Raw genomic sequence first — 25,646 nt, 5'->3', positions numbered from 1 at the left:
TTAACGTAATCATTTTCTATTATTTTCTACCAAAAAAGTAGATTCCCCACGAAAAAATAACTGTAAGAGAATGACAGCTTTTTGATTGACATTACATTGCAAATGCCAATTTCGCTTTGCTTTTGCTCGTTCTCTTCGCTGTATTGGAATTCATGTTGGGTTATCTTTTTGCTAATAAATATGTAATTATTAGTTTGTAGTTAAACTTGATGTGATTTTATTAAGTTATCTTGAAAACAATACAAGTTATTTAGTGATCGGCGAATAAATAAAACATACACCATGCCACGAATTATGATAAAGGGTGGTGTTTGGCGTAACACCGAGGTTTGTAAATTTTTATTGAAGTAACAACTTTCGTTGGTAATCTCCAAGTAGATTCAATTTAATATGTAAATATGTTGGTTTTAGGATGAAATCCTCAAAGCGGCGGTGATGAAATATGGGAAAAATCAATGGTCTCGTATTGCGTCGCTGCTGCATAGAAAGTCTGCAAAACAATGCAAGGCGCGTTGGTACGAGTGGCTCGACCCGAGCATCAAGAAGACCGAATGGTCTCGGGAAGAGGACGAGAAGCTGTTGCACCTGGCCAAGTTGATGCCCACTCAATGGCGCACTATCGCTCCCATTATTGGGCGGACTGCCGCGCAATGCTTGGAAAGATACGAATACTTGCTGTAAGATATATAACTATACTTTCTTATGAGTTACTCACCTGCACTAATATAATAAAACTAAATCTTACGCAGCTACATAACATTGAAAATTGCAATTTAGATAATGCCCTGTTCACTGTATGAAATTGTACTTAGATTTATTCTTAAAAAAATTATTAAAAGATTCAATAAACAAGAGATTCTAAGCATAAGTAGCAGTACCAAGTCTTCTTGCAGCTTAAAATGCTGCATTTAGAACAACTTACACAACATAATTATTATTGTTGCAATAAAAAGCTTAAAGTGTACCTTGAATACTACGTAATATTCTTACTAAGGTAATATTCTTACTAAAATAAATGGAAATTAATTTATTTCTTATCATGATTCAGAGATCAAGCCCAAAAGAAGGAGGAGGGGGAGGATATGGGTGATGACCCTCGCAAGCTGAAGCCTGGTGAGATTGACCCCAATCCGGAGACCAAACCTGCCAGGCCTGACCCCAAGGATATGGATGAAGATGGTGAGCAGTGTTGTTTATTCTTTACAAGACAGCGGCCATGGCAGGATTTTTCTTTTTAATTTATTAGAATATGTTATGGAATAGACTATTTACTGAGACAACTCTTAGTACTTGTATTGCCAAATGATAAAAATAGAAATATTATGAAATTTTGTGCAATCTGTAATATAAAAATGTGTTGCTAAGTGCAAATCTCAAGAACAGTTAAACCAATTTCGTAATTTCCTTTTGTCAGTTATTGTCAGCAGACTTGTCTTACACAATAAAATAAAAAAACAAAATGCACAGCAAAATGTTCAAAGCAAAACAACATCCTTTAGAAGTCTAGAGCTTAATATTAATTTCACAAATAAAAGAAACATTATACACATTAGTTATTTTGAATTCGTTTGTCATGCTTAATTGTTGTATCATATAGAACTGGAGATGCTGTCAGAAGCGCGTGCTCGTCTAGCCAACACACAGGGTAAGAAGGCCAAGAGGAAGGCGCGAGAAAAGCAACTGGAAGAGGCGAGACGGCTTGCTGCCTTGCAGAAGCGAAGGGAATTGAGTGCTGCCGGCATTGCTGTGCCAATCAGGTATTGTCATGATTTTAATCAATATGGTATTATAAGGCCGGCAACGCACCTGTGACTCCTCTGGTGTCGCAGGTGTCCATGAGTGGCGCTAATCGCTTACCATCAGGTGATCAGTCTGCTTGTTTGCCCCCTATTCCAAAAATGAATTTGATTTATTAATGGCATTAATCACAAACATGATAGTTACTTTTGTCTTTTGTTGTTTTTTTTTTAATTTGGTTCTATAAGTAAATTTTTTACTATTCACTTACAGGCGTAAGAAGAAGCGTGGAGTAGATTATAACTCGGAAATACCATTTGAAAAGAAACCGGCTTCTGGTTTCTATGACACATCCACTGAAGTGGTAGATCCTATGGCGCCTGATTTCTCGAGGCTCAGGCAACAACATCTTGATGGGGAGCTGCATTCAGAGAAGGAAGAGGTGAGGAAGAAAATTTGTCTGTAACCTTTAGGTTTCCTTTAGAAGACAACTAGTTTCTGCTAGCAGCTTCGCCCGCGTTCCCGAAATAAAAACTGCTACATGTGTTATTCCAGACTGTAATTTGTCTCTACCAAATTTCGTTCAAATTACCTCACTTCGCACAATTGGCTCACCTATTACATGGGATGTATAACACAAATGGTTAAAAGTGGGTGTACATTGTATAGCGGCATGCCGTAATGTGCACTTCTGCCTACCCCTTCGGGGTTAAAAGGCGCAACGTCGCCTTTGCATGCATAGGATGAGTAATTTATATATTGAATTGTTTTATTACAGAGAGACAGACGTAAGGATAAGCAAAAGTTGAAGCAACGCAAGGAGAATGACGTACCCCAAGCCATGCTGCAAGGCGATCAGCCCGCACGTAAGCGCAGTAAACTGGTGCTACCTGAACCGCAAGTTACTGACCAGGTAAACTATTGATGTCAAATAGCAATATTTTTTTAAATTTTTGACTAATGAGATTTATGCGCAATGGTTGCGCAATGCATTGTGCTTAGCGTTACAACTACAAGTGATTTTATATTGTTACTTAAATTTTGCAGTTTATTTAAAGTCCAATAGAGTGAAGTTAAGAAATAATGTGTATATAACATTTGTGTTTATCACAGAAAAATCATTTTATAATTACAACCGGTGGATTTTGGGAGAATTTAAATGTGATCGTATTATCTTAGCACAATGCTATCAGTCTGCAGAGATTTAGAGCACTGAGACTAGGCAGAATTCTGCTTTCCAGCTCATTAGCTATTCTGTGGATCCTGTATTCTGTACATCCTCAGTATTACAATTATCATTAGTGTGGAGTAATCATATAGTAATGTTGTATGTTGTGTGGTCTAGGAGCTCCAACAAGTGGTGAAGTTGGGTCGCGCGTCGGAGGCGGCGCGGGAGAGTGCGGGCGGCGCGGGCGCGGCCACGGACGGGCTGCTGGCCGAGTACGCCATCACGCCCGCCACGCCCGCCGCGCTGCGGACGCCGCTGCAGCATCAGGACAGGTACACACACGCTATACACTTCGAGAAACACATACTCTAGTAAACAATTTTACTAGTAAGGACTGGAATCCTTGTGCGCACCGAACCAAACAAGAAGAAGGAAAGCGCTTCGTTTGAGTGGGAGAAATATCCGCCTTTAAGTGCGCTTCGCCGATTGTCTGTTGGTACGATAATGTTGACCTAAGTAACACTTGTATTTATTAATTTTGCTTTCTAGAATCCTGATGGAAGCCCAAAACGTGATGGCTCTAACACACGTGGACACGCCCCTCAAAGGAGGTCTGAACACGCCGCTGCATCAGACAGACTTCTCCGGTGCTCTACCACAGTCACAAGCCGTCGCTACACCGAATACTGTACTCATCACACCATTCCGGTTAGTAAAAACAAGATTTCTCTTATCTGTTGATTCTCAATTTAAGAACTTATTTTATCAATACATTAATTGGTTATTCTTAAATAAAGTTACTAAATAGTAATTTTCTGGCACAGGTCATCCCGCAGTGAAGTGTCAACTCCGGGTAGTTTCAACACGCCCAGTCAAGCCGCAGCACAACCGGGACTAACTGTATGTATAACGTTCCTTCTACAAAAGTGATATTTACATCCAACTGGCTTAATTAGCCATATACTAAATAGGTTTTCTTTATTTGTTGCCTATATATATCATTATTTGTATCATTTTTTCTTTATTTGTATTGTTGTTATATTTTTTCAGACTCCAGGACTTCGTGACAAATTAAGTATCAATCCAGAAGATAGACTGAGCACTGGTGACACACCTCAAGTTGCTAATCAGTTGCAAAAGCAGGTATGTATTATAATCATGATATTATTATAATTACGAGTGTTAAAAAGTCCATGTAATTTTCTTATAGCCATTTATAAGTTGAGTATTCTACCTACTAAGATACACAAATCTAAGTTCCTGGCTATTTCTGTATCTTCTGATCAAGAACAGTGGTTAAATAGGATACCTATGGATTTTCATCAGCATACATATTAATTATTATGTTTAATATTTATTTAATATGAGCCTCTAGCATGGCTTGAAACTAGTCGAGTTCCTCGTCAAACATTTACGTGAGTAAGCCGATAACATAATAATTAATTTAGTATGTCTCACGAAAGTTACAATAAAATTATAGCATATATATTCTTGAAAAAAGATTAAAGCAGAATTCTAGTTTAAATAATTATAAAACCAAATGTAATATACATATACTTAATAAATGTCTTTAATTTTCTTTGTAAATTCCAGCAAAAAGCGTCCGTCCGTAGTGCTCTATCCTCGCTACCTACTCCGCGCAACGACTATGAGATCGTGGTGCCCGACCAGGACGACGAGCCCTTGGAGAGCTCCAGCTCCGACATGCAGGTGGAGGACCAGGCTGATGCAGACGCCAGGCTGCAGCAGGAACAGGAGGAAATACGTGAGTAGTACCAACATATGTGAGGAGTATTTAGAGGTCATATTCTTGTTTCATCGTGCGTTTTGTTAGTCAGCAATGGTCATCGTCTACTCGATGATGATATGAAATTATAATAGATAGTTTACTGATATTTATCTAATATGTTGCTTTATTGTTTCTCCTTTATTAAGAGAAGATGGTTAGTCATCATCAGTTAAAGATCAGTCTACTTTCACTATTATACCCATTTCAGGTTCAAAGGGAAGTTAGAATAACATTGGTTGAAAATAGTACAAATTAAACTCTTTGGTGCCTGCTAAATTGATTGGAAATCAGGTTATCAGTTGTAATATACGGTATGTATACTTGTGCAGGGTTGGCGGCGCTGAAGCTGCGGTCGCAGGCGATCCAGCGCGGCGCGGTGCGGCCGGGCGAGGTGAACGGCAGCGTGGTGCGCGGGCCGGCGGGGCAGGCGGGGCAGGCCGGCCAGGGCGGGGCGCTCTCCGCGCTGCAGCAGGCTGAGGAGCTGCTGAAACACGAGATGCTCACCATGCTGCACTACGACGCCCTGCGGGACCCGCCGCCTGGTACGTACGCCTCCTACATCTTCCACCCTTCTGTCTTTCGAAAGCGACTCTAACAATCACCGTTCGCTACGATAGATTTATCCTGTATCTCTACTATGAGTTTTGACAGCAAATAATACGTGAAAATGTAGAAATTATTTTTTTGAAGTATAACGATATACGATATGTATAAGTATATCTGCAAAGCAATGTAGCCTTGGTCTATAAATACCAAGGCCACATTTAAAATGAAATGCTCATAAGCTTTTTTCCTATTGTGATATAAATAAAAACAAATACTAAATTATTCCATCAACCTTTTCACCCAACAGGAATTGACAAAAAACGAGCAGTGCAGTTACAAGCCTCGCACTTGGCCTACTTAGAACAGAATCCGTACGAGGAATTCTCTGCTGAAGAATTGGAAGCTGCTAAGGCTGAGATGAAGAAGGAGATGGAAGTCGTGAAGGCGGGCATGGGTCACGGAGAACTCAGCATGGACGCCTACACTCAAGTCTGGGAAGAGTGTCTTGCGCAAGTGAGTAGGAATTTGCGCAACACAAGTCTATTTTGCGCAACTATAAGGGCTAATTTTGTGTAACAAATATATAAATTTTTTCAAGAAACTAGTTGTAGTTTGGAACAACAGTGAACCTTTATGCCATAAAACTATTGTATAATGTCACCCTAAACTATCCTTTAAAAGTAATATGTTATTTTCAGGTTCTCTTCTTGCCTGGTCAAAACAGATACACTCGTGCCAATTTAGCTAGTAAAAAGGACAGATTGGAATCTGCTGAGAAGCGGTTGGAACAAAACAGGAGTCACATGGCTAAGGAAGCCAAGAAATGCTCCAAAATGGAGAAGAAACTAAGAGTATTGACAGGTATGTTGACGTTCTTATATAGCTGATGGTTTAAGTTATTGTTTATTTTACGTAACCGTAGCAATAAATAATAAGTTAATACACTTTTTAATTTTGGGCTAATTATGTATTATTACAAATATTTTATCATTAAAATCTTGGACGAAAATCCCCCATCATGACTGCATATGTGAAATATTAATTCATTAATTCTTTGTTTTACCAGGTGGATACCAGAGCAGGGCAGCATCCCTCATCAAGCAGTTCCAAGAGTTACAAGACCAGATAGAACAAGCCAACCTGGAACTATCCACATTCAAGTTCCTTGCTGAACAAGAAAAAGCAGCCATTCCACGTAGAATAGAGGTTAGTAACTAAATATATATTTTATATTATAACGACAAATGGTGTTAATTATTATGTTATCGGCTTACTCACGTAATGTTTTGACGAGGAACTCGACTAGTTTCAAGCCATGCTAGAGGCTCATATTCATAACATAATAATTAATTTAGTATTAATTATGTCTCACGAAAGTTACAATAAAGACAAATGGTGTCATAAATTCCTAGTAATCGTAGCTTCCTTCTATTTACTTAATTTAAAAAAAAAATCTAACTTTTCCCTCTACCAATATTTCATTGTATCATGTATATTTATTTCTGATTCTTGAGCAAGTAACCAAACCCTTATAATTAATAGACAAATCGAAGTTATTTAAAAAGTTAAAACTAAAGTATAAACGAATTGTTTTATTCTATTACAGTCACTAACGGAAGACGTGAACCGTCAAACGGACAGAGAAAAACAACTGCAGAAAAGATATTCGGAACTTCAAACAGAGTTAGAGGATCTTCACAAAGGAAGGCAGCCGAAGGAAGTGGAGTCTAAAGCTTCGGACGAGTAGAATATAAACAATTATATTATTGTATGACAAGAAGAGATGATTACGATGTTTTATATATTAGATGTTCGATCTTGCTGATGGAGCTTGCATTTGTTTGATTTATACTGGAAGAAATTAACAAAATACTAAGGAGTTGTTTAAGGAGACGCGCCACAACGGGTATCTGTCGTACATTGCCCATAATTGTTTTTGCGCGAGCGATGACACGGCCCACTGCGTCAGTATACGACGTAAGCACTGCGGCATGTCTCCGTAAATGGAACCTTATGCAAGGTTATTCGACTATACTTTAAACCAAGATCTTAGTAAAATGTTTGTAAACAGACTATTAGGGTTGGCGCTCACTGCTGGCATGGTATGGTAGACGAAGCACACCGCACCGTAGCATACTGCGGTATCCGCGTAATAAAGTTACATGAACTCTAAACACATTGAAATAAAATTCAAAATAACTTGATTAGTAATAGAATGCTTTGCCATGCCATGCCATACCTTACCAGCAGTGAGTGCCCATATCAAAAGGATAGAAGCACAGAGTAGTGCTGTTTGATGAGATCAGATATTGTATTCTTACCTTTGTGGTTTGTTCACAAACATTTTAAACCAATCTTGGCTTAAATATAGCAGCTATTTTTTTCAATGATGTATTTATGGTTAAAGTTCTGTAAACGCTAGTATTTCTTTGGTAAAGCAAACTCACTCGAATTGAACTTCTATATATTGTTTATTTCCTAAGTAATAGACTGACGAAAATCGGAAATAAAACGTAATTGATAAGAGCAATACAATATGTTTTATTTACAACATGATTTACACCTATTTATAGAAAATTATCAAGTACCTAGCATTAATTACATAATAAGTTACAAATTGCAATTATAATTCACTTAAAAATGAATACAAAGTATTATTAAATCATAACTATAATTTATATCACAGTGACATATTCAGACCGGCTGAATGTTTATCGTAACAAATTTCTTTAAAGAGCTTCACTGAAGATTAATGTACTAAACCACAACATTACAATGTTCAACTTATAATTATATGGCACTTCGAAAGTTAGTTAGCTGTCAAACAAAATCTGACGGACGATGAGAGATTCGTACATCCGTTTATTATTAGCGAATGCCTTTATTATTTTATTTAAATCTCAAAGTACGTAACTTCCACCATCATCATAAACACGTTCCTGTCCACTATTGGACATAGGCCTCTCCAAAGGCACGCCACTGAGCTCGATCTTCAGCTCTATGCATTGAACCACTACCAACCACCTTGCAGATATCGACACTCCACTCACTTGCCTATTTTACACTACACTACACTACATTTGCCTATTTTAGTTTCATCTCATCAAAAGTATGTAACTTCATGTAAATATAAAAATATAACAAAAAGTTAGCAGCTCTATTCTCAGCTGATAATATCATCAAGTTATAGCACCAGATACATTTACTAACTAAACGTCTAAGAACTATCTTCAGAATCACTCTCAATAAGTCGCCTTTTAGGTTTACTTTTCTTTACCACTGCCATATCCGGACTCTCCTCCTGCGAACTTATTCGCCTGGCTTTTTTCTTTGCCTTTCTTTTCGCTTCTAATCGCATTTCTGCTAATTCTAGCTCTGATATTTCGTGCCCTTGTGTTAAACCGATGTTGGAGTCAACGCAGAAACTATCCTGTAAAAACATTGAAGATATGAGAAAAGCGACCTTAATAAACCAACAAGATACAGTCTACTATTTGTAATTTGAATGAAAATACTTTTTGCAAACATACCATTTCATATGAATCTTCTTCAACATACTGAGATAGAATATCTTCCTTATTAAACCTCTTTGGTAACTCTGGTATCTTAAAACCGCCGCCTCTTACCGGGCTCCTGAAAGATAAATACAAAGCGTTGATTCTAACAGGTTATAGTGATACACTTCTAAACAAACATGCCGTTTTTTGTTTGTAAATAACATCAGATATTTACGTTGATTATGTGAGTAATCTCACGTAATAAGGACATATCACACTTTAACGGCATTGCTCCGACTAAGCAATAAAGTTGTCCTTTATATCAAATATATATTTTTTTATATATATTTTTTATCTTATATCATATATTTCATAACGTCAAAACAAAAAGGCTATAAACGCGCGCTAACAGCATTTCCTTAATTTCCAAATCAAAAAACGCCCTTACTTGACAGACTTAAGGTAAACAGCTTGTATATCCTCGTGGTGGGTGATGTTATCATCATCGCATATAAAGTCCACTATGCTGCCGATGCTCTCGTCCGATAGCTCGTCGCCACTCTGATCCTCTTCATCCGTCAGTACAGCCTCCAAATCCAAGAAATCGTTGCCTTTTTTCTTTTTCTAAATAGGAACAATAAGTAAGAGATTAATTTAAAAAAATAAATAAAAGATAAGCAACGAAGATAATATCAAAACATGTAGGAACTATGATGTATATTTCCTCTTACTCTTCACTACATAGTATAAAACAAAGTCGCTTTCTTTGTCCCTTTGTATGCTTATATCTTTAAAACTACGCAACGTATTTTGATGCGGTTTTTTTTTAATAGATAGAGTGATTTAACAGGAAGGTTTATATGTATGTACAATTATACATGTATAATATATCACCATTGCACCCATGCGAAGCTGAGGCGGGTCGCTAGTAGAACATACAACATAAGACTTACTTTTCGAACTTTGTGATTAGTGGTAGATCTGTAACTGTCATCCATTTTGTTTACTGTACAGTTGCTAGGGCCACGGCGTTTGTCATCTTCGAAGTCGTCATCGCTATCTTCAAAATCTATTTTCCGTTTATCGAGTAAAGGAGATTTGGGAGTTTTAAATATTGTGCTAAACTTATTCCTAACTGTTTCAAGTTTGTTCTCTCGTCTGAACATTTGTAGCATGCTTAAATTCATTTGCTTTGGTGGTTCTTCATTTTTCTCGTCGTCAGCATCACCGTTCAAGAACTGAGGATTTTTATTTTCCTTTTGAGACACGAATCCTTGGGACACAACACAATTGAGAACAGTTTTGTCATTGTTCACAATTTTGTCTTTATTCCTTTTCATAACTGCTAACACTCTTTCTTGTAACGATATTTCTTTGGTGGGCTCATTGTCTAATTTTGGTTTTTTATTGAAATACGGAGAGGCCGTTATTACATTACTATCGTCTAACTCTCGCTTTCTCTTGTTTGCCACGGGACTGATATTAGTATCATGTATTTTGCTATTATTATTAGTTTTAAAATAATCTGTGACATCATAAACTTGTGTGCTGTCCGAATCACTATCACTGTCTAGTATGATGAGACTGTCTTTAGTTTTGGATGTAGAAGCGATAGATTTGTCTAAAGCGTTCGTACTGAAACAGGATCTGTCTATAGAATTTGTATGGATCATGGATCTCTTTTCAGCTTGCGTTAAGAGTATGGGAGAGAGACTTCTCTCCTTTTCCTGCTCTTTATTGGAAACGTTCGTTTTGGATGTCGATTCATTACCAGTTTTATTTATCATTTCTACTAGCTGTGTGATCGTCATTAGGCTTTTATTGCTAGTATCTATAAGACTAGCTCTCTTAGAACTCTCAGATTGCTCAGCCATACCAAAGTTATTTGTCGAATCTTGAATCAATTGCTTTCTACAACTAGGCGTATTTGGTGTAGCATTCGGTGATCGTTTCTTTTTAGTGCTTAGTTGGAATTTCCGTGGTTGACTACACAATATAGGTGAAGTCATCACATCTTGTTTCACCCTACCAGATAAAATGGAGGGACTGAGTGGGTATTGTATGGAAGGTGATCTATTAATTTTAGCGTTTTGTGTTGGTATATCTTTGGTTTTGTTTTCAGTTGGTTCTGGAGGTGTATTGTCAATTTCGTCGTCAGCAAATATGTCATCAATGCTGTCTAAACCGAAGAAGCCTAGAGTGTCTTTAGCTTCCTTAGGTTCTTCGGCCTTTCCTATAGCTACATTGCTTTCGTCTTGAATCACTTGACTCTTTTCTATAACTATTTCGCTTTCCTCTTGAATCTCTTGGCCTTTTTCTATAACGTTTTGTAGAAGCTTATCGTCATTTTTCATACTCTCTGAGCCTTTCTCTGCAGGCTTGTCGTCCTCCTCTATGTCTTTTTCTATAGCTTCTTCTGGACTGCTATTAGCAAAAATATCATCAATGTCACCTATATCAAAATTATCTGTAGCTGCAGTCACTATTCCTTTCTTACATTCTTCGTCAATAGGAGACTCATACACAGGACTTTCACAAAGGAAATCATCTCCTAGATCAAAATTATCCACATTTACATCATAATCGTCTTCATCAGACTTTTTCATACACTTCATTATTGTGTCCGTATCAAAATCATCGATCAAATATATATCAGGTAGTTTAGGTTGTTTTATAGATTCTAAGAGTATCATTGGCAGTTTTTTGTCTTCTTTTTTACCCCTTAAAAGATTGCAGTCGCAAATATTTTTGCAGACATAGCAATTTTTATTAGTTATTGTATTTTCGAGTGTTAAGTCTACGAGTAGGCTTATAAGTCGTGTGGGGACACCGCTGTCAGTCTGTAGACCCAAGTCACTGATAAGTTTAGTATAATTCTTTGTTGATTTTGTTGCTGTACTGAAAAGAGCTCGAATGTCACCATCCTTTCTATCCATTGGCTTTGTAAAAGGTACTTTTTGTTTCTTTTTATTCGTTGGTTTATTAATTTTTGCTGGAGATCTATTTACTTTTGCTGGCGACATATTTTTAGCTGGAGACCTTAAAACGAGGGGCTGGGTACGAAGTTCTTGGCTGCCGAAACCTGCATAGGAAAAAGGATAGAATCAAATTATTAAATCCAAACTTTTTGGTCAGCTGGTAATGATTGAAAACAAACAGTCTAGATGTAACTTTTGATATTATAAAAAGTCCCAAGTAATATTAGACCAAATTCTCGTGTATCGAACACCTACTTTACTACTACATACTATTCATTTGGATAAGATACACGTTATATTTACGAAATAACGACTTCAAAAGTGATTTGTTATTTATTTAAATATCAGTAAAGAATGCTTACTAGGATTTTGTGTAGAGACAGGCATGTCGAATCTCTTGGCATCACTGTACTGCAGCAGTTCTGCCAGTATCTCCGTGTCCCTCGAGTGTTGTACGTTCACCGTGGTCTGTAGAGTCCGCTGCCATTCCAACCATTTACTTAGTTTCAGCTCTGTTCCTTCTGGCGTATTGATGTTCTTTAATCGTCCTGGAATTTCATATTTTAACTCATAAACTAGCTACTCATGTGTCGGTTTCAACCGCTATTTGGCTCATATTGTTCGTAGTGTGATAAATTTCTGGAGATTAGCGCATTTATTTACAACTATAGGTATTTTTGCTATTTTTTATTGTGGTAAAATTATAAAAAAAAACCTGTATGTATGTGTGAGTGTGTGTACGCGGTGTGCGTGTGCGTGTCCGCGCGTGCGTGTGTGCGTGCATGTTAAGTTAGTTTGACATAGCCAATTCCCTACCAACTGGATTAAATGAATATTACAAGTTACCTCTACTCATCGCCCAGTACTCTTGAGGTGTAGCAAACAACGAAGTGCTGCTGTATCCTTCAGGAAATAACTCCTTGAACTCATCCTCCGTGATCAAACCTTTGCTGTTAGTTTCCCTGCCCAAAGAACTGGTACTTGTTGACGGTCGAGCCAACATTGCCCGCAGGTCTTTTTGTCCCTGGATAAATAAAGTATTATGATCTTTTTGTATTTGTTTTAGAGTTGATTTTAGCAACGCTGATAAAATTTTTAGGATTTTTAATATTTGTTAATTTTTTCACACTAAAAACTGTCAAATGTATTTTCTATAGATAAGAATTACCCATTGATTGAAAAATCAGCCCTTAGGAGTGTTATTCCTTAACTTACACTATCACAAGTAGAATTTAGTATGTAAAATGTGGCCGTTTAGCGGTTTAAAATCGTGGTGCAGTGGGCACCTTAACATTGAAGATTTATAGATTTCAACACTGTCTAACTTAAATTAAATATAAAGTGTAGGTACTCATTACTAGTATTCCAAACTTCTTACCTTCTTAGCCTTATCAATCCCTTCTTTAGCCTTCTCTTTAGGATCGTGTTTCTTCTGGACAGTGATGTACATCTTCTGGCACTGCGGCATGAAGTCGTGGGGGATCATACGAGGGTTCAGCTTGTATAGATTGTTCTCAACCTCTTTGGATTGAAGCACCTTCTTGTTCAACCCATCTCGTTGGCGCATACATTCTATTAACGTCTACAACATTGTGAATAATGGGTTATAAATGGCTGGTACTTATCTCAACATTCATAATTATGTAAATTGATAATTTTAATCTGGTTGATAACATTGTATCACAATTTTTGTTTCTGAAAGGATAATGCATATAAACGTATATTATTATTAGTGACAGTCCATCAACGTTATACGCTACAGATACCTCATGCATTGTATTATTTTAATCAAAATAAAACATGAGTTTTAGAATAAGTATGTTTAGAAAAATATGTTCAAATAAAATAAACACGGACATGGTCGGTATTGAATTGAGTTAATGGGTGTCGTATACGCAAATTGATGTAACAGCTATAAGTCTGTACCCTCATTGCGGTGACTATAGAGTAAGAAGTCCATATAGCGATAGGTATCATATGTTCGGACATAATTCCAGACCCTTTGTAACTATCGAGAATTTTCGAAAATCCGAAATAATGCTATAATGCTTAGAACCCGAGTAGTCGGTACAATAAAATGTAATTATTCAGACCAAGACTAAGGGGCAGGAGTCCGATACTTTGGTCGCACCAAATCCGTGCCACACTGGAGACCACAGTCTGCGACGCCATCCACATCGCCGAAGATAGAGCAACATGGCGAAAAATAGTTAACTAGAGAGTTATTGGTCGGGGTCACGACCCTCAGCATTGAGGATAAACGACGCAAGGAGGAGGATTCAGTACTTTCTTAGTTATAGCGTGGTCAAGGAAAACGGCGTATTTTATCGAAGACTTACCTGATGTTCTCGGCCCTCGGTGACCAGAATAAAGACTTCGCCTCCACGCTCTCGACCCGTTCGGCCGCACCTTCAAAGTCAAATATTTTTCATTTATACAATATACATAATTATGACTTCCGAAACGTCTTCAGTCAGTTAAATAGTGAAGTTAGTTGCTCTGTTCCATAGCTCCAGTAACTTAGATATCGAGATAGGCCGACAAATGAGTAGACGGTTCACCTGATGGTAAGCAATTGGCGCCGCCCATAGACATCCGCAACACCAAGGAGTTACAAGGCGGCTGTTTTGCTTACGTTTTAAAGGTAGCACCTAATACCAATACATATTACCTGGTGGCACAGGAAAATATTACTTATATACATTAGGAATAAGACTGACCTCTGCACCAATCGTACGGGAGACTTGGTAGATATGTCGAAGCAGATGATGAGGTCGACGGAGCCGACGTCGAGCCCCTCCTCGGCCACGCACGTGGCCACCAGCACGTTGCACTCGCCCTCACGGAAACTGCGCATCACACGCAACTGCTGCTTTTGAGATACCACCGTTTTGCCGTCTTTGCCTGTAAGCATTTTATAGTCAATATCAACTACACCAATAAATAAAGCTACACAGCTACTACACTAATAACAAAGAAAAGTTTGTTTGAACGCGCTAATCTCCGGGACTACTGGTCCGAATTGATTTTTTTTTGTTGGATACTTCATTTATCGAGGAAGGTTAGGCAGTGAGATGAATTGTTCATAAACGGATTAAATGATAATTCGTTAAGTATTCATTAGGGCTAATTTAATGAGCCACTCTGAGTGTGGATCTATAGCCTATAAAACATCACGCTACGATGAATAGGAGCCGAGCACGGCGGGTGAAACCGCGCGGGAATAGCTAGTAACATCATACAGCTGAAGAGTTTGTTTAGATCCAATAATCTCTGGAACTTTATGCAAAGCGTTATGGTGAAACCGTGTGAAAGTAGCTAGTATATCAAAATGGCATATACATATTTATACTTACCGGAGGCACCTTGTCCCACAAACATCATCGGTTTGATGAGAGGGCGACACTGCAGCAGTAGGCAGTGCACCAGGTTCACACTCTCGCGGTACTCGCAGAATACTGACAACAAATAATACCGTTTTACTACAATATTTTGTAGAGGGCGCCTTCTTCGAAAATAGGTCAACCACACGAGTTATGTATTTAGACTTAAAAAGATTCAATTTTTATCTTGTTGGTCGAGTGATCGCAATTGCGACTGCTGAACAAGGAGTCTCGGGTTCGATTCCCGGCTCCGGTAAAATATTACTGGGCTTTTTTCGGTTTTTCGAAGAATTCTCAATAATAGCACAGAGTCTAGAATGGAGCCCAGCAATATGCTTACCACCTATTACTTATAATATTATAGGACTTATAACACAAATGGTGAAAAGTGGGTGTATTTTGTATAGCGGCATTACGTGCCGTAATGTGCACCTCTGCCTACCCCTTCGGGGATAAAAGGCATGACGTTGCGTCAATTTTTATCTTTCTTCTTACCTATAGCTCGTGTATCCTGTTTTAGTTGCTGTGCTTTAGCAAAATGAAACGTCATTATTTCTTTCAGTTTATCAAACTTAGGATGACCGAATGTCAAGTCTTTTGGCATCTGTAAAAATAATAGATAAAAAATACATTATGCAGAATAAATGATAATGACTTTATTAATATAATTTTATATGTAGTTGGAAGTTATTTTTTTTCAAGACTACGTATTTAGTTTTGACCGGATTTTTATGACTGTGATATTTTTTTTAATGTCACTATTATCTTATAGAGCGAGATCCCAGAGCTGTCAGACATATCTTATTTTTACAAGCATATAACCTTCGGTTTACAGTAGTCTTGTATATACTTTTTAATGCCTGAATGTTTGTAAAGCTTGCCGAGTGACACCTGCGCAGGTACCAGGTGAGAAAGGTAACTAAAAATTAGACTCACTTAACTTAAATTTTTATGTCTGATTTTTACATATGTTTTGTAGAATATTACTCTGAAATCATATTTAAAAAATCAGACATTTTCCATGGACCAAAACTTTTATCAGACGCTTTAAAGCTCCAAAAAATAGTGCGCCTTACAAAATTGTAATAGCAATATATGTGAGGTTGGAGAGAAATATCTTTTCGGCAAAGCAGTAGCACATTTGTAACATTCACGATGGTAATCACGTTCGTGCAAATTATCTGGTAAAACTATGATGATTTGTACTACTGTTCTGCATTACAGGGGCACCATATATTGCTATTACAATTTTGTAAGGCGCACTATTTTTTAGAGCTTTAAGCCGTCTGATAAAAGTTTTGGTCCATGGAAAGTGTCTGATTTTTTTAATATGATTTCAAAGTAATATTCTACAAAACATATATAAAAATCAGACATAAAAATTTACGTTAAGTGAGTCTAATTTTTAGTTACCTTTCTCACCTGGTACCTGCGCAGGTGTCACTCGGCAAGCTTTACAAACATTCAGGCATTAAAAAGTATATACAAGACTACTGTAAGCCGAAGGTTATATGCTTGTATAAATAAGATATGTCTGACAGCTCTGGGATCTCGGACCATTAGTGTTATTTATCAGTGTTAGTATTTTCGTCTCGAATGAGTCTTCCTGGAGTCAAGGTAGGTCTCATTAATACCTACTTATACTTGACTGAGGTTTTTTTCCACGACTTAAATTCGGCGTAAAATGGTATACAAATCTTTCTCTTAAATCTGTCTATTAATGCCTAATGAGTGCCTTTGTGTATATTAAAAAATATTGCATCAAAAAATGTTGCGTAGTTTAAAAGGTCTAAGCATATATAGGGAGGGGCAGACAGCAGAAATCGACTTTGTTTAAGTCTTTGACTGCCAATAGAAAACTGTTGAAGGCAAATCCTCCACTAACGTCGGTGACCGGTGACCACCACGGCGTTCAATGTGTTAATACTATGTAGTGTTTTACCTCAGGTATTGTCCCATCAGGCAGTATACTCCTGTCCAATGACAAAGGGTTTACTCCCAAATCGTCCCGTAGTCTCTCCAGCAAGGCTGTGAGTCTGTCATCAGCTTGCATCCAAGACTTCTCCGGGTGTTCATCGAAGAAGTTGAGGAATATTCTAGAACCGTGCTGAACCAGCAGCTCTAGTCCATGGTACAGAGCGATCAGGATCGTGAAGTCTTTCATTATGTAGTTGTGTTGTGGATGCCTTTGATAAACAAGAAAATTAATAACATTAGATAAATATTAAGATAGAACTTTGCATTTGTCACGTAAATATTATAAAGTTTGATGTTCCAAAAGTGCCTAATTAAGGATTAATTGAAATAAATGCTTTACTTTGATGTATTTTTTAAATTATTATTGCCAATCTCCATGTTTGGAAGGCGGATTGGTGATCGCATTTCCAGTAAGTGTTTGAATAAATTCCTTACCTTAAACTTCGATCTTTCGTCTGATACTCTTTATACAACATCACAATCCGGCCTTTCGATAAATTTCCTAAGTTAGGAGGTAGAATATTCATCTGTTTCAATCTTCTGGCGTATCCGTCCAGTATCTGAAAAAAATAGATTCTTTTTAACAAATATTTGTTACTTTATAAGATTATCAAGTTTGAAATCACTATTTATTATGCTGAATTAATTCAATAATGGTAAATACAATATATTACGTATCAAAGCTAGTAATGAAGTGTATTGTTACCTCTATATACTGCTGCCTAAGTTGAGTCAGCTCGTATCCCAGTTCCAGTACTACGGTCTTGATCTTACGGGTGTGACTATACGGCGCTACGTCGATACAATTCTCAGTCCTTAGCTCCAAGTGAGCTATATGCAAATTTTTCACAACCTGCGATAAAATAAATAGTCAATAAACTCATCACAAAAGTACAAAGCTACGGCCGGTTACAATAATAATAATCTATCTGAACATATACTCAAGATTGATTTTTGACATATTTTCTATGGAGCATAATATGCTACATAACGGGCGCTACCGTATTTTTTCTCTTTCGCTAGTGTGAACCTCTAGTTTTTCGTCAACTGCAGTGATTGAATAAAAAAATATCTAGCTACATTTGCGACTGGCGACTGAAAATAACGGTAGCTTCTATTATGTCACAATGCTATCTCTAATTACTGAAACTTGTTGTTAAAGTAAGCAGTGGTATTACTGTTTGGGCTGACCTATTTTTGCTGAACTGTAATACTCCTACAAGAAAAATTTTACTTACATTTATAACATCTTCAACCTTGCTTCCAGGAGTGGCAGACAACGCCAGTATCCTGTACGTTTTATGACCAACATCATCTAAAGTGGATACAATCTGGCAATACGCATAGTTCCCTCTCGCTCTATGAGCTTCGTCTATCACCAGACATCGGATTTTATCACACGGACATATGCCAGACTTCATATCATTGTAAATCACTTGGGGAGTGGCAAAGAACACTCTTTTATTCTTCCAATGTTGCTTCCTTGTGTTCACTTGCATGTGACCTGCAAATAAATTGGTTCATTATCATATGTGCACCATGGCACCATTAAAATGCTAATGAGAATGACTTATCAATAACTTTGGTGTGTGTCATTGATAATTTAAATTGGGAAAATTCAAATTTGTTATCTGAATTGTATTGTGTATTATGTATTGTAAAATGTATGTAGCAGACATACATTGATGATTAACTATATGAATACTTACACTGTAGTTAATATTATTTTCAATATTTGTCCATATCTTCACTAGGGGATTTATCATTAATTAAATGTGCAGTTGAACCTACAGACTACAGTGCTTAAAAGGGACTCTTAATAATTTGCTTTGTGCTAAAATTGTTAATTTGTAAAAATTTTGAAAATGTGTCATCAATTAATTTAATCAGTCATAAATTAATATGTATATAATGTATGTACAAATTACCTGTCATTTCTATAGTATCATTGGGTGGTATAGCAATAATGTTGTAACATGCATCAATTTGTTGTGCGACCAGTGGGCGAGTCGGTGCTGTGAATACTATCTTGCCCAGTGGATACCAGCGGTAGAAGTTGTACATTATCACTGCAGCTATAAAAGTTTTACCCAATCCAGTCGGCAGACTGACCTAAAGTGGACAATTGGAATTACAATTTTGGTATACAGTTAATGTTTTATCAACAAAAAATATTTGTTTTCTACAAGCTTATGGTTAAAATCAATGTAAATGTATTTTTTTATGAAGTAATAATCAAAGTTAATAATTAAATTTTGTGAGAGAAGTATTAAATAAAATGAAATAATATTCTTTTACTTATTCAAAAATGTATCATTTGATATTAACTTTATTGGTTAAAATTGTTTGCAATTAATATGTAAATTAATTAAAATAGTTTTACCAATGTATTCTGAAGTATAGCAGCTCTGATGACATTGAACTGGTAGTCTCGGACTGGGTAGTTGGTTGGGTAGATCCATGTCTTGCCTGTCAGCTTGTCATACCCGCTGATCTCTTCGTCACAACATAGAGCACTGGAAATAATATTAGATAAGTACACTTTAGGTGACAGAAGTTGTTGGAAGCAATATAAACTGTACTAATGTTAAGGCATAAAATGCATTGCGTTTATATTTATATACAATTATATGTATTTATAAAAGTTAAACTAAAGATTTTCCCTTTTACAAACTTTTATCTATATTTGGATAATATTATAAATATAAATCAAGTGATTTAAGAGTTCACATTAATAAGAACACTTTCTTAAATATGTTTTAAAGTTATTTATTATACATACCTAACATTAAGTCCGCTTTTGTTTCTGGAATCATTCAAGTTACTCTCAGAGAACTTGGATCTTTGCACGAAGGAATTATCAAAATTGGCCAGCAACGAAGAGTCCTCGAATATTTCATCGTCTTCAAATCCATCATTTTGTTTCGATTTACTAGTAGAAGGCAGGTTGTTCATAGTAAATATTTAACATTGTTATTACATCTGAATTAGAGAAACACTTTTCCACATAGGACGACTAATGTATTAAGTCAAAATAACGCTAAACTTTGTTTAGACAACTTGAGTCATCGAAGAGCATTGCAGTTGATGCTTTATATTATAATACATACTATACGTAGTTTAATAAACAAAGATAACATTCATTTGCAAATCTTTACGCGGCCAAACGAAACTTCAACAACGAGTTATTACGAGTTTGACAGATCGTGTACTGAGTTCTGTCAGAATCGGCTTGACTGACATTGACAGCGCCAGCAACAGATTACAGATCATATCATCATTGTGTTATTTTAACACTTTGAATTTATAAATTATACATAAATATGTATCTAAACCGCGTGAATTTACTGTAAAACTGTTAACTTTTATATGCTGTTAAGTAAGAAACTCGCATATTCACATAATATGCTGAATGAAATGAAACCTATCTGTCAAATGAAGTCAAATTGTCAAAAAAAGTAAATGGTAAACACGAGCTGCAAAATATTTGAATTATATTTTATCAAATTATTATTTTAAACTTATAACTGATTATCTTTAAATATAGTATCATGGAATTAGAAGACGGTTTTGATGATTTACTTGCCCAAATCAGTGAGCCAACATCTCCAAAGCAATTAAAACTTGAATCGGAAACTTTACAGCAAGTTCAGCCGGGTGAGAGGATTTTTGGTATTAGTTTTAAATATCAAAGCGTGATGTTAATGTACTGTATCTTCCAAAAATCAATATCTTAGTGCCCTATAAGAATACAACTGGTTTTAATGGTGGTGACTTAAATTTCAGGAACATCCAAGGAGCCGGTTTCTAAGCCAGCTTCTTCTAAGACACACTGTGTATTAGTAAATCAGAAACAGGTATGTCATTTCCTGATACTACAGTACGTACAAGTGATTATTTAAATATTTCTGTAATGAGGTTCTCATCCTATTTTGTAATGAGAATTTTGAGTTATTCAATACTTATTTGCTTCACAGTTTCAAAAATTTTTTTTTTATAATAGTATCTCAAATGCAGATAAATATAAAGATAAATTGAAAGCACAGACCCATAGTTGTTTCTGTTTCTACATTGATAGATTCAATTGTGAATGATACACATGAATATAATTATATATTAAACTATTTGTGGACTAGTTTGAACATGTTTGTTTTTTTTTTTTTAATATTGAAGGTTTATATTTTACAGAGAGGCAATCCAGTACTAAAGTTTATAACAAGTGTTCCTTGGGAGTATGACGATATAATCCCCGATTATGAGGTGGGTAAGACAATATGCCTGCTGTTCCTCTCACTGAGGTACCACAACATGAATCCAGATTACATACATAACAGGATCAAGGAACTTGGCAAGAAGTATGAACTTAGGGTTCTCTTGGTACAGGTAACTTCTTGAACAATTTTTTACATGTTCTTGCTTCTGGCTTCTCTTTAGATTTAACTGTATAAAGAGTAATAGATTTTTCTTCTAATAGTTATTTTTCAACGAATTACCTATTTAATTTTAATTATTTCTTTTAATTGTATTATTTGCTTCCACACGGTTTCACCCGCTCTGCTTGTCTCCTATTGTCGTAGCGTGATGTTTTATATCCTATAACTTTCCACAATTAATGCACTATCCAACACAAAAATAATTATTCAAATCGGACCAGAGGTTCCAGAGATTAGCATATTAAAAAAAAACAACTCTTCAGCTTTATATATTAGTAAGTATAGATTAACAGTTATGAACTTTATATTTCAGGTTGACCTCAAAGATCCACATGTAGTATTAAAAAATTTAACAAGAATATGCTTGCTGACAGATTTAACACTAATGTTAGCATGGAATCCAGAGGAAGCAGCCAAGATTATAGAAAACTACAAGATCTATGAGAATAAGCCACCTGACAGGATCATGGAAAAGATTGAAAATGATCCTCATCAGAAGGTTTGTAAAACACTACAGATAATGTGTATCTACTTTGTGGGTAATTAGGTATACTGCCATATAATACATGATATTATATGGTACCCAGTCACACTAGCCAAATGTCACAGTACACAAATGTGATTGCTGTACAAGAAGGCTCCTGGGTCAGATAAAATAAATCGGCCAACTTTTAAAATTTTTAACAGATTATTTTAAATTTAATATTTTTTTCTACACAGTCAAATCATATAAATTATTGTACTTGCTTCTGCCTGCGGCTTCGCCCGTGGTCCCGCAGGATAAAACGTGTCCTATGTTTTATTCCAGACCATAACTTACCCCTGTTCCAAATTTTGATCCCAATCCCTACAGCCATGTTGACGTGATTGAGTAACAAACATACACACAAATACATAAACACATATACTCACAAACATTTGCATTTATAATAGTAAGATTTAATGTAACATATTTTTTTGAAATTGTACAAAAGATTTTTTGGTTTTAGGTGGTAAACGCCTTAACGACAATAAAGCCAGTAAACAAAACGGATGCCATGACTTTAATATCAATATTCGGAACATTAGAAAATATAATAAAGGCTTCGGAAACTAGACTTGCCGAGTGTCCCGGGTTTGGCGCGACTAAAGCTAAGAAACTCTACAAGGCATTGCATGAGCCGTTTTTAAAAAGAGGTAATGTTAATAGGAATAAAGATAAAAATGATTTCGAGGGAGATTTAAGTATAGAAGACATTGAGAAGCTAGAGAGTGAAGTAGAGAAGAATATTGAAGAAGAGAAACAACAGAACTGTGAAGAAAATACAACAGAAAGCTGATGCAACTTATAGCTACTAGATGGCGCTAGTAACACGTATCCTCATATTGTTTTCATAAATAATTGTGGGTACTCAAAAGTGAGTGAAAACATAAAGAATTAATTTATTGTGTGAATAAATAATTAGTTTAAAACATCATGTATAAGTATAAGCTAAACGTAATAATAATATTTAATTTTTAAAGAAAATGTGTTGTTGAATGTATATACCTAATATTCTATTTTGAATTTTTACATGCTAAACTATGTTCTGTATAATTATTTGTTATGCATGTTTATCCGTTGAATCTGTTGATACCTACTTATTATAATTTATTTTGTTTTCCAAAACACCGTAGCGGGCTACGCAATCAATAAACTGGTTATAATGTGGCTAGTAATTTTTTTCTCCTCACCTAATTTAAAAAAGTTCTTATCCCATTACAGTAGAAAGGGATTGTTTTTGAGAGATCCTTTTTTTGGTATCGTATATCGAGGGACGCGCGGCCGTTGCGCGCTTGAACCGCGACAGCGCGGTCGCGGCCGTCGAGTTCAAAATAAAATAATCAACAGCGAACCGGCTCCGCTCGTGGTTGGACGCGCGTCGCTGTGCCTTGCGTTCTCTGCTCGCCGGTACAGACGAAATAAATAAACATTTGGCGGGAAAGTTCTGATTCAAAATTCGAATGTGATTTTTCTTTCATACGTTTTTTTATCTGTCTTTTTTTTCATTTTGTAATTAAAACTTTGTGAATTCGGTACAATTCGTGATATGAGCCCCAAGTGATGGATTATGTGGGACTAAAGGTGATTGAAAATATTATATTGAAGTGTTAATTTTGACTCAATAAAAGGACTGCCGTTGTGTTATTCTGCGGATTTGATGGTGAGTGTGAATTTGAATTCTTTATGATACTAATTCTAGGTACATTGAAAAAAAAACAAAGTTCTTTTAGTCTTTAATGCCTTTCAACGAATTTTGTTTTAAAATTGCAACCTAAGTAATCTTTTAAAAATATTTTCAATTACTATTGGAGTAGCCATATTTAATAATAATAAAAAAAACTAAAAGTAACAGAATCAATAATAAAATTCATATTCAGAACTTGTTCGAATTACGACCTATTTATTTTATTAGAATTAGTCTAGCTAGACAAATTAGCCTTCATTAGAGCTTAAGTAAGTCCCTATAGGATATCAAGTTATAAACATAACTACTACTTTCTACAGCAATAAAAGTAGTTAGCATTGTCATTTAGCAAATCCATTGTTGATTAAACTGTCTACATTATTATATTCAGCCAACGACATGAATATTAATGTCAATCTCAGTAGGTGTGCCTTTCTAGGTTTCGATTGTTACGCTGGCCTTAGCTACCTCAGCGCCGTTTGATTTAAAAGCTAACTGCCTTACCTATGGTCAATGCGCTGCGCTTTGGCTATTGACCGTGATTTTGCAAACTTTGTCGAGGCTTTTTCGTTTTGTTCGTAGGAAATATTATAGCGTGATGTTTTGGGGTCTTTTAGTACGATGTCGACAAATAAAGCTGTACTTAGTCTATGGGGTAAATAGTGATAGATCTAAGTCTGAGAGTTACAGATTTAATTTAAGGGCCATTAGACCTCCACAGATGATACTTAGGTACCTACTGATGTCCCATCAGGCCTACAGAGAACCACAAGGGAGTTACCTTACAGAGGCTTCGGCTCGAAGCAGGAGTAGGAACGGGGTGGTCTTTAATCAGTAAGGGTCTGACACTCCCTTTCACATCACCCAGGACGAGAGGAATGAATCAGTAATTTCCCTCTTCAAAAAAGCAATAGGTATAAAAAATCGTAAATTAATTAAGGCCATTGATCTAGACGTGCCAATCTAAAATCGATCTATCGAATCATATTGCAATGAATATAGTGGGTAGAGCTATTACTAAACATAACTCCAAAGTTGGTCAGACCGACAGTGACCACGAACTAAGTTTCAGACGCTGCCTTTCTCAACGGCGAAAGGATTAGGAGGCGACATAAAAGTATAACTAGATATGTACCTAATAGTTATTGTGACCAGTACCCATAGTACGATTTTGCTTTACGTTCGAAACGAGAGCGCAGTCGGCGCTCTGATTGGCCGGCTCGAATAAACCAACCAATTAGAGCACCGAATGCGCTCTCGTTTCGTTTTTGTTCAACGCAATGCAAACTCGAACTAAGGATACTGTACTTACCTATATATTGCACTAGTTTTTACTTACCTTGACACAACGCTTGTGCATGTATAAGAGCAATTGACGTGCAACACGCTAGAAAAGAGTTAGGCTTTAGAAATCAATATTTAGACGAAATGGAGGGCAATTTCTAGGCGTGCTAGATAAAATTGGCATCGATTTTATTTGACTATCGCAATGGATTTGATCAACTGAGTTGACTTTAGATAATCTTGATACTATATAACAAATGGCTTTTGTCTATGCGCACTGCACATTTTTCTTTCTTTTTGCAAGCTAGGTAATCGTTATCGTTATTCGTCATATACACTGTGTGCTTACTTTTAATATTGTATCCAAAATACAGACGTCTGCGGACAGCCTAGGGGGTTACCGGCTCCGGCTCAAAAAGCAGGAAAAGGAACGGGGTGATTTTTAGTCAGTAAGAGTCTGACACTCCCTCTCACCTCGTCTAAGGCAGATGAAGTCATTGGAGGATTTCGCGCTTTAAAAATATACATACGTGATTAACCCGTTGTATGTCGGAACGAAGATCTACGCGAGACACTATGTGTTTTTATTGTGTCTCATATACCGACAGACAAGAGGTTAAACCCTAAACTAATTGATTATCTAAAGT

At 36.3% G+C, this 25,646-nt stretch overlaps 4 protein-coding genes across 4 annotated transcripts in view; 3 read left to right on the top strand and 1 right to left on the bottom strand.

Moving 5' to 3' along the window:
• Positions 1-103: 103 nt before the first annotated feature.
• On the top strand, positions 104-7,775 carry LOC118268690 (cell division cycle 5-like protein). The gene is made up of 16 exons (XM_050706436.1): positions 104-327; positions 412-677; positions 1,049-1,179; positions 1,598-1,757; positions 2,011-2,179; positions 2,516-2,650; positions 3,083-3,237; positions 3,455-3,613; positions 3,730-3,805; positions 3,956-4,048; positions 4,499-4,670; positions 5,024-5,236; positions 5,548-5,753; positions 5,939-6,101; positions 6,307-6,446; positions 6,847-7,775. Exons 1-16 carry the CDS (start codon positions 283-285, stop codon positions 6,985-6,987), a joined length of 2,424 nt encoding a protein of 807 aa, XP_050562393.1. The 5' UTR covers positions 104-282; the 3' UTR covers positions 6,988-7,775.
• LOC118268683 (Fanconi anemia group M protein) lies at positions 7,762-20,270 on the bottom strand. The gene is made up of 18 exons (XM_050706433.1): positions 19,858-20,270; positions 19,459-19,591; positions 19,004-19,187; positions 18,314-18,579; positions 17,782-17,928; positions 17,511-17,635; positions 17,041-17,284; positions 15,594-15,702; positions 15,072-15,173; positions 14,436-14,619; positions 14,055-14,124; positions 13,094-13,297; positions 12,562-12,739; positions 12,078-12,263; positions 9,691-11,819; positions 9,186-9,361; positions 8,771-8,873; positions 7,762-8,670 (listed from the first exon to the last, which is right to left on the bottom strand). The coding sequence occupies exons 1-18, from the start codon at positions 20,028-20,030 to the stop codon at positions 8,458-8,460; spliced, it is 4,926 nt and encodes a 1,641-aa protein (XP_050562390.1). The 5' UTR covers positions 20,031-20,270; the 3' UTR covers positions 7,762-8,457.
• Positions 20,271-20,511: 241 nt separating this feature from the next.
• On the top strand, positions 20,512-23,198 carry LOC118268693 (DNA excision repair protein ERCC-1). Its single transcript, XM_035583282.2, has 5 exons — positions 20,512-20,732; positions 20,862-20,932; positions 21,264-21,458; positions 21,822-22,007; positions 22,498-23,198. The coding sequence occupies exons 1-5, from the start codon at positions 20,627-20,629 to the stop codon at positions 22,825-22,827; spliced, it is 888 nt and encodes a 295-aa protein (XP_035439175.2). The 5' UTR covers positions 20,512-20,626; the 3' UTR covers positions 22,828-23,198.
• Positions 23,199-23,319: 121 nt separating this feature from the next.
• The window catches only part of LOC118268685 (uncharacterized), a 79,716-nt gene continuing 77,389 nt past the window's right edge, over positions 23,320-25,646 (top strand). Inside the window, exon 1 of the mRNA XM_035583266.2 lies at positions 23,320-23,691. The gene's annotated coding sequence lies outside the window, so the exon portion shown is untranslated. The remainder of the gene's footprint in view (positions 23,692-25,646) is intronic.

Source organism: Spodoptera frugiperda, chromosome 29, assembly GCF_023101765.2.
Source record: "Spodoptera frugiperda isolate SF20-4 chromosome 29, AGI-APGP_CSIRO_Sfru_2.0, whole genome shotgun sequence".
Taxonomy (NCBI): domain Eukaryota; kingdom Metazoa; phylum Arthropoda; class Insecta; order Lepidoptera; family Noctuidae; genus Spodoptera; species Spodoptera frugiperda.
Note: the sequence above shows the minus strand (reverse complement) of the source record. Positions and strands in the feature narration are given on the sequence as shown.